The 9,224-nt window shown below is 38.3% G+C and overlaps 1 protein-coding gene across 4 annotated transcripts in view; it reads left to right on the top strand.

The window, feature by feature from the left end:
• The first annotated feature begins 2,477 nt into the window (after window positions 1–2,477).
• LOC119854603 (bifunctional heparan sulfate N-deacetylase/N-sulfotransferase 4) overlaps window positions 2,478–9,224 on the top strand; it is a 253,325-nt gene continuing 246,578 nt past the window's right edge. For 2 of the 4 annotated variants that reach the window (XM_043513137.1, XM_043513134.1), the window contains exon 1: window positions 2,505–2,541. In XM_043513137.1, the coding sequence (XP_043369072.1) occupies window positions 2,527–2,541 (15 nt within the window). In that variant the 5' untranslated portion in view covers window positions 2,505–2,526. Of the gene's footprint in view, window positions 2,542–9,224 lie in introns of all 4 variants that reach the window. The other 2 variants (XM_043513136.1, XM_043513138.1) reach the window with 2 other exon arrangements.

The following is a 9,224-nucleotide window of genomic DNA, read 5'->3' as shown; positions in this document are numbered from 1 at the left end:
GAGATCCTGGCCCTATTAAAGTCAATGGGAGTTTTGCCTTTATTTTTAACAGCAGCAGGATTTCACCTTTAAATATGTACAATACACAGCTCCATCCAGGAGTTCCTCAGGGATCAATTTTGGAACCAGTCTTATTTAACATTTTTATTACTGACAAAAAGTGAAAGTGTGCAAATAAAAAGTTGTGGATGACACAAAGTTGGGAAGTATTTCCAGTACAGAGGAGGACTGGAATATCATTCAAAAAGATCTGGATGACCTTGTAAACTGGACTAAAAGAAATAGGATTAAATTTAATAGTGCAAAGTGGAAGGTCATGCATTTAGGGACTAACAACAATAATTTTTGCTATAAGATGGGGACTTATCAGTTGGAAGCATCAGAGGAAGAGAAAGACCTGAGTGTATTGGTTGATCACAGGATGACTATAAGCTGTCAATGTGATGCACCCATGAAAAGGTTAATGCAGTTCTAGGATGCATCCGGCAAGGTATTTCCAGTAGCGACAAGGAAGAGTTAGTACCATTATAAAAGACCTCATCTGGAATACTTTGTGCAATTCTTGTCTTCCATGTTTAAGAAAGACTAATTCAAACTGGATCAGGTGCAGAGAAGGGCTACTCCGATGAATTCGAGGAATGGAAAACCTACCAAATGAGAGGAGACTCAAACAGCTTGCTTGTTTAGCCTAGCCAAAAGAAGGCTGAGGGGAGATATGATTGCTATATATGCTATATATATATGATGCTATAAATACATCAGAGGGAAAAATACCAGGGAGGGAAAGGAGTTATTTAAATTAAGCAGCAATGTGAACATAAGAACAAATGGATATAAGCTGGCCATCAACCTGTTTAGGCTCAAAATTAGGCAAAGGTTTCTAACCATCAGAGGAGTGAAGTTCTGGAACAGCCTTCCAAGTGAAGCAGTGGGGGCAGAAAACCTATCTGGCTTCAAAACTTGTTAAGTTTATGGAGGCGATGGTATGATGAGATTACCTATGATAACATGTGGCCCATCAGTGACTACCAGTAGCAACAATCCCCAACGTTTGGAGATGGGACACTAGATGGGGAAGGCTTGAGTTACTACCATGTACTGGCAGAAAGGAAAGGCTAAAGACGTCTGAACTGACAAATGTGAAGGTAAATGTTATATTGACCTGTTTCTGTTAATCTCAGTGGCAATAGAATTTCTTCCATCAGCTAGTTGAATGGCAATTCTGGATCTGAATTGTTATTACATAGCTTTACACAAAATACTCCTACAATCAGAAGTCCTGTCTACATATCTCTCTTAGGTTAGAAATCAAGTCCATATTTTGAAAACACAAATAATATAAAATAAAATAAACAAACCTACACTACAGGAATTCTGCGACACAATAGTTTAGACTTTCTACAGACTTGCAAAAAAGAGGAAGAAGAAAAGATGGGTCTTACCCTGTCTTAAGGAAGTAAAAATCTTTGTCAGAGGACAAAATGAGTTCTAGCAGCGCAGGAATGTAAAAGGAAAAAAGTGTTATCTATGAAAGAATACTGATAAATATTCATTGGGATGAATTGTCACTTTCCAGAACAGAGTAAAAGCAGAGGGCGTGGTTCTGTACCATTATCATGGAAGAGTATTTCCCTCTCTACAAGTCCTTACATGCAAGAATAAGCTGTGATTTATTGGAATAAGAGCAAGTGAAAATCTGTGATGGACTATGGCAACATTTTCTCTGTGTGTTTGTGTACTCAGAGAGCCATGACTATCACTGATGAGAAACCTGAACATGCTTGTCCTATAACTTTGTTTGCCATTATTACCTATCAAAAGACCCTTCTGATCAAAGGTTTCTACTTAGTACAGAAAATCATTTGACTCAGAACTCCCATGAATGAACAATAAGAAAATCACTAATCAAATGCAGTTTCTTAGGATTGGTCTGGGTATCATATTAAATTACAAATGTATAAGGCAAATGTTTGAAGCATTGTGTTTCTAGAGGTACTGTACCTATACTGGGATATAGAAACTAATAATATGACAGAGATACCTGTGGTTTATTTGCTCATGAATTACCAATCAAGTATACAGAGTATTGTAAGATGCCAGTATGCTATTTTACTTTAATATGTCAAATGCATATTCTATTCAGTTTGGATAGGAGATATAAATCCATTTCGTTGTTTTTCTCATAAGAAAGAGAAAGTCTTAGTGGAATACTTGTGGTTGCTGTGTTTAACTGAGCTTCATATAGCAACTCTACATAAACACATTCAATTGAAAAGACATTCCTCCCCCTCCCCCATGAATAATTTCTACATGGCTAAGTTTATCACATGTTGTGCTTTCTCGTACTAACATAAAACCACTGGAACCTCAAGTGTGTTTCTAGGTTGTACACCATGAAGACAGGAAACTCATGGTTTAGAGCCAAACAGGAAGTGGTGTTTTATATAACACAACAAGTACTGCAAAATGACACACAGATCTCCAAACTCTGGACAATTAAGTAGCTTCTGGTAAGTGAATGTATCCATGCTTTCTTTTACAGTAAGTACATTGTATTGTATGCTAGCTGATCTATTATTTTTACTACACAGATGGAAGAGAAAAAAGTCTGTCTTTTATTCAACTGTAACATTGAATTATGGGAACTTGGAAAATGTCTGTGGCCTAGAGGGAGACATTGTGCCAGAGTTTCATTTGCAGTTATTGAAGGCAAGAGGTTTACAAAATGTAATGAAATATGGCTAGAGAAGAGATTGCAGTAGATCTGAAACTTGGAACAACACTGGAAAACAAAATATGTATGAGAAATAGAATTTCATGGATTTAAGGACAGAGGTGACATGAATAGTCTCCAGAGGGGACATTAATAAGCATGTCTAGAGTGATTTTAAACTACTAATATACTGTAGAAAATGTTTCAGCTCTTTACTGGTTTGCCTTGCATTTTTGTAATGATTATTTTATTAATTCACTAACCCCATCAGTATATACAGTTGGATGTCTTTCGATGATGATGTTTTATTTTTTGCAAGGCATGAAGAATTCCATGCACAGTCAATGAACATAACTCACCACAAACAGAAATTTTGCAAAACCAGTACTACAAACCAAACTTATTTTGCAACCCCATGTCTTCAGAGACTGCCCCAAACAATCCACAAATGTACTGAATACACTTTTCTTCACCTATATCAGAAGGCAATGTTTAGTAATCAACTACTTTTTGTTGGTCCCTTGAGTAGTCTCATAAATCAGATTTCACTGCACTATACACTTAAGGAAGTATATCCTAAAGCCTGCAATTCTCATAGAAGGCTATGGCTAGGAATTTTTACATAATGGGGCAATTTGACCTTAACTGTGATTATGTAAATACAAACCAGTGCAGACTTAACATGCTTGTTTGGTTGGTTGGTTTAAAAAAATCCAATAGTGTTTGGCATATAATAGTGCTTGTGGAGCCCAAAAAAACAGTATCAAATGAAAAATAGTTTGGAAGAGAAACTTTCAAGTGCTTGAGAGCTCAGGAGTAGCTTGAACTATTACTCAAGGGACATCTATTGATAATAAATGTTATTTAGGCACATTGGCTTTTGTTTTGCATTTACAGTTGCTGTTAAAAGAGAATTGATGGTGATTTATGTTTTGGGGCAACCCATGAGGTTATTTGCTTGTTGGGATACAGAAAGAGGTAGATAAATCAAGGATAGAAATTTGCTTTAAAGAAAATACCAACTCATTCAGATATTGGCATTGCTAAAGTATTAAGGACAACATGGTGACCCTGAAATGAAATATCCATAAAATAAGTAGCAGCTTCATTAAAAATGATCAAAGAGCCATATTTTTTGAAATTGTGAAACATTTCCTGCAATTTTAATTTGAAGGAAGCATTTCTGTTTCATTTTATCGAAACGTTAAAGGGGCACCATCCACCTCAAATAACTCTCTTCTTCTGAAAATCTTTTATTTCCTTTTGTAATAAAGGAACTCCTAAAGTTACTGTTCCTGAATGAGATAAGAGGAAACATTCATTTTTTTCAGGTTAATTGCTTTTGGCATTTGAGAGCACTTTGTGTCTAGTCAGTTCTACTCTTTCCCTTATCAGTGAGTTAGCTTCCTCCTTATGTTTGTATGGGTCACACACAACAGAAGGGAGAGAGCAAAACTAAGAAAATGTGTTTGTGAAACCACAACATGAGGCAAGGGGTCACAGAAGCAGGTGCAGCATCTAAAGCTACTTTTAACTCATTGTTTGACCTGATTAAACTTCATATTGGCAATGATCTTTTAAATACTGATTGCTGAACTGTCCTCTTGATTGGAGGAGAGAAACTTATAGACTGTTTTGGATAAGGATTTCTTGATGATTTTCATATACCACTTGGAATGTGGCCTTGGACCCAGACTCAGCAGATGAGATGACAATGAGCAGATCAAGTTTCTGCCTGTAATATGCTAGATGCAGTTAGTAGCAGGGGTTCCAGAGAGATCTTTGGCTGCTGCTGCAGCACCAGCAGTAACTGATCTGTCTCTTTTCTTTCCATCACCCCACACTGCGATCCACCCTCAACAGTGCTTCACCCTCCACTGCCCAGTGCTCTGTCTCCCCTCACCTGTTCACACATGGAGGATGTGATGCCAGACAGAACCTGTAGTCTCCTTTCCATTGAGAAAGGACTCCAGGTTCTACTGGGGGCTACTAATCCTCACTTCTCTTGGGAGGGATGGAGAAAGAGAGGGATGAAGCATGAAAGGGGAGGGAAGAGGAGCAAGAAAGGTAAGGAGTGTAAAAAGTGTGTGAAAGGAGAGAGATGGTGAATTGGTTTGATTGTAGGGGAAATGGAAAAAGAGAGGAGGAGAGTGTGAAAGAAGAAGAAAAGACGGTGTGTGTTTAAGATTAAAGCGAGAGGATAAGTGTGACAAGGGGATAAAAGGAAAGGAGGAGAGTCTAAAGGTGAGGAAATGTGAAAGAAGAGAAAGGGTGTGTGCGTGTATGCATGTGCTCATGTGAAGGGAGAGGAAGGGGCTGTGCTCACATGTCTGTGAAACGTGAGGAGGATAGGTCCATGAATGGCTATTAGCCAGGATGGGCAGGGATGGTGTCTCTAGCCTTCGTTTGCCAGAAGCTGCGAGTGGGCAGGAGGGGATAGATCACTGGATGATGAACCGTTCTGTTCATTCCCTCTGGGGCACCTGACATTGGCCGCTGTCAAAAACAGGATATTGGGCTAGATAGACCTTTGGTCTGGCTCAGTATGGTGGTTCTTATGTTCTTATGAGAGGAAGAAGGTATGTGTTACTGTAGCTTCAGTTCTTTTGTTGCTTTCAGTTTTCTGCTTATTTATTATGTACCTACTTGTAGTACATATAAGATAAAATTCCCTAAAATTTTTACAAAGGAGAGCTTATCCAAATATTCCAGAATATTAGCTTTTCTCATGCATTTCTCTGTAACCACTGATATTTTCCTTTTGCAGTCAGCTACTGCCGTTACACAATAACACTTAGTCACAAAGATATACTTGCAATAGCCATCCCCCGCCCCATCACTGTCATTTAGTCCAACAATTTCAGATTTGAAAATCCCTACTAAGGTGACTTCCATCTTGCTCAGCTTCTCTTGTCTCAAATGTTACTAACAGAGCTCATAAATAAATTATATGGGCCCAATCTTGTGCAGTGATGAGCACCCTTTGACTCCAGTAGGACTTGAGTGTGCTGCAACTTGTAGAATCAGACTTTAACTTAGGATGAACATTTATTCATACTAAGGCATTGCACCAGGTTCAATAAGCAGACAAGTATCAGACACTTAAAAGTATATACTTAAAAGTATATTATATCTACTTTAGGATGAGGGAGATGTGGAGCCGTCAAGTGGTGCTGTTACCATAGAAACAGGGATAAACAATGACACCATCAATAAGTTAAAATGACCACTTTCAAATATTTGCATTTGTTTGTTAGTTTAAAGATTCTATGGAGAATACAGGAACTAGTTCATTATCCACATTTTTCCATCCAAGTTACCTATGTGTGAAGATCTCCATATCTTTGTTTGCAAAGATGCTCTTTTGACATGCTTTTCAAAACTGGTGGGAGTTTTGATCAATGAATTGTCCTTTTTGATGGTTAGACTGAGGCAGAAGTAATTGAGGTCTCTGTGGATCACCTTTTCTTTCTCACTCTGGTCATACAGCATTGTATGACTCTGTATGACAGGCTCAAACTAAGTGTATACACCTATGATAAATGAAGGGAAGGGGGTAGCTCCCTTTTATGGACACCCAGCCAGTCAGTAGCTATAAAATGCCTCTTAGTACCTGTTCTCTAATTGCTCTACCTGTAGAGGGTTAAAAAGTCTCACTGCTATGCATAGGTAAATGGAAGTGAGTGGGCACTTGGCCAAAAGAATCAAAGAGAAGGCTAGAACTTTTTAAAATTGAAACAAGACTCCCCTTTTGTCTGACTGTCTGGTTGTTCTCCCGGGGAAAGGTGAAAAGGGCAACATTTATGCTGTTGGGGCCAGGTATGAAAAATCCTCAGTATCATACCTAGAAACTACTCATTTGAAACCCTAGATATGTAAGTAGATCAGAAAATGTCTAGAAAGACGTTATTAGGTTTATCTCTTTTTATTTCTTTAGGGCTTGTGGACTCCTCTGTGCTAACCCCCAGTGCTTTTGTTTTGCTTGGAACCTTTAAGCTGGACCTAAGAAAGCAATTATTCATGCTTAATCCTTGTAGTTCTTTTTCTTTAAATCTAGCAAATGCCTAAGTTCACAGATGTATTTTCTTTCTTTTTTTAATTAATAAAATGTAACTTTTTTAAGAACAGAATTGGATTTTTGTGTCTTAAGAGGTTTGTGCACATGTTTAACTAGCTGGTGGCAACAGCTGATTTCTTTGTTTTTTTATTTCTCAGCTCTTTCCCAGGGCGGGTGAAGGGGTGTGTGTGAAAGGGCTTGAGGGTACCTCAGAGAAAGGAATTCCCAAGTGAGCATTCCTGGTCTCTGAAAGGGGTTCTGCACTCGGGTGGTGGCAGCATCTACCTATCCAAGGTCAGAGAACGGCTGTAACCTTAGGAGTTTAATGCAAGCCTCGAGTGGCACGTATTCATTTTTAGAGTCCTTGAGGGCCCCCACCTTCTGCACTCGAAGTGCCAGAGTGGGGAATCAGCCTTGACATCCTCCTGCCCCTCTCCCCCCAAAAACAGTAAGAGAACCAAAATAAAAATGCCACCATGGCTAAACAGCATTGTGGAAGAGGCAGTTAGAGATAAAAAAGGCATCTTTTAAAAACTGGAAGTCAAATGCTAGTGGGGAGAATGGAAAGGAGCATGAACTCTGGCAAGTCAAGCCTAAAAGCATAATTAGGCAGGCCAAAAGAGAATTTGAAGAGCAGCTAGCAAAAGACACAAAAACTAACAGAAAAAAAGTACATCAAACCTACCAAATCTACCAAAGCCTACCAAACAATCAGTGGGGCCACTGGAATCAAGGCTAAGGGAGTCCTCAAGGGATGCAGAGAAGCTAAATGAACTTTTTGCATTGGTCTTGGCTGCAGAAAATATGTGGGAGATTCATACACCACAGCCATTCTTTTTAGGTGAGAAATCTGAGGAACTGTCCCAGACTGAGGTATCAATAGAGGAGGCTTAGGAACAAATTCATAAATTCATAAAACACAAATAAGTCACCAGGAGCAGATGGTATTCACCAAGTGTTCTGAAGGAGCTCAAATATGAAATTGCAGAACTACTCACTTTGGTATCTTAAGTTAACCTCTGTATCAGATCACTAGAAGATAGCTAATGTAATATCAATTTTTTTAAAAGGCTCCAGAGGTGATCCTGATAAGCCTAGCTTCAATACCTGACAAGTTGGTTGAAACCACAGTAAAGAACAGAATTATCAGACACATAGATTAATACACTATGTTAGGGAAGAGTCAACATGGCTTTTGTAAAAGGAAATCACACTCACTAACCTATTAGCATTCCTTGCGGGACCTCAAATAAGCGTACGAATGAGGGTGATCCAGCTGCTATAGTGTACTTGGTCCCACAACAAAGGTTCTTAAGCAAAATAAGCATGAGATAAAAGGGAAGATCCTCTCATGGATCAGCAACTGGTTAAAAGAGAGAAAATAAAGGGTAGGAATACGCGGTCAATTTTCACTGTAAGAACAGCTAAATAGTGAGGTCCCCCAAACATCTGTACTGGGACCTGTGCTGTCCAACATATTCATAAATGATCTGGAAAAGGGGGTGACTAGTGAAGTGGCAAAGTTTGCAGATGATACAAAATTACTCAAAATGGTTAACTCCAAAGCTGACTGTGAAGAGTTACAAAGAGATCTCATGAAACTGGGTGATTGGGCAACAGAATGGTGGATGAAATTCAATGTTAGTAAGTGCAAAGAAATGCACACATTAGGAGGAAGAATAATTCCAACTATACATACAAAACGATGGGTTCTAAATTAGCTATTACCACTCAGAAAAGAGATCTTGGTGTGATTGTGGACAATTAAGAATGTGTTGTGTTAAACTCTAGCAAGCCTTTGCTGAGCATGTGCAAACAGTGATTTTTTTTCAGAAGCTTTGCACTCAGCCAAATTTGGATGGATTTTTCATTGGGACAGCACAAGGTACCTCTCAGGACCAGGACAACCCTCTACCAAATACTAAGTCCCTGATGCAAAGCACAGATGCATAATTTTTCATAATTTTATTATGTATATAGGCAAACACCCACCATGAAAAAATTCAGCATAGTTGGTTAAAGTTTGGCAAAGTTAAAAGCAAGTGAATACAGGGTCTTAAAATGGAAAATTTCAGCCAACCTTAACAATTGGTGTTGCTACCTACTCCACCTAAAATATGAAGCCAAATTCTGTTTTGCTTCTTCTTGGCATATGTGCAACATGCCTCACATGGCATGTGACCAGGATTCATCACTGAATTTGGTATTCTACACTGTCATAACTGAGATTAGAATCTATATCCAGATTTTTTTCTGTGAGCTTTTCAGCTCATACTCCAAATGTTTGTATTTAAATGAAATGAGATTACTGCAATCAGAGATTCAAAATACTACTCAATTTAGAAATATTTTCTTATTGCAACCAAAAAATAAGAATCAAATCTTTTCTATAAAAAAGGGTCCAGCAGTAAAATGCTATTTTGTTACTATATCTTTTACAAAGAAAAAAGGAAG

The sequence above is a fragment of the Dermochelys coriacea genome, chromosome 4, assembly GCF_009764565.3.
Source record: "Dermochelys coriacea isolate rDerCor1 chromosome 4, rDerCor1.pri.v4, whole genome shotgun sequence".
In the NCBI taxonomy this organism is placed as follows: domain Eukaryota; kingdom Metazoa; phylum Chordata; order Testudines; family Dermochelyidae; genus Dermochelys; species Dermochelys coriacea.
The sequence above is the reverse complement of the archived record's forward strand: the minus strand, read 5'-3'. Positions and strand labels throughout refer to the sequence as shown.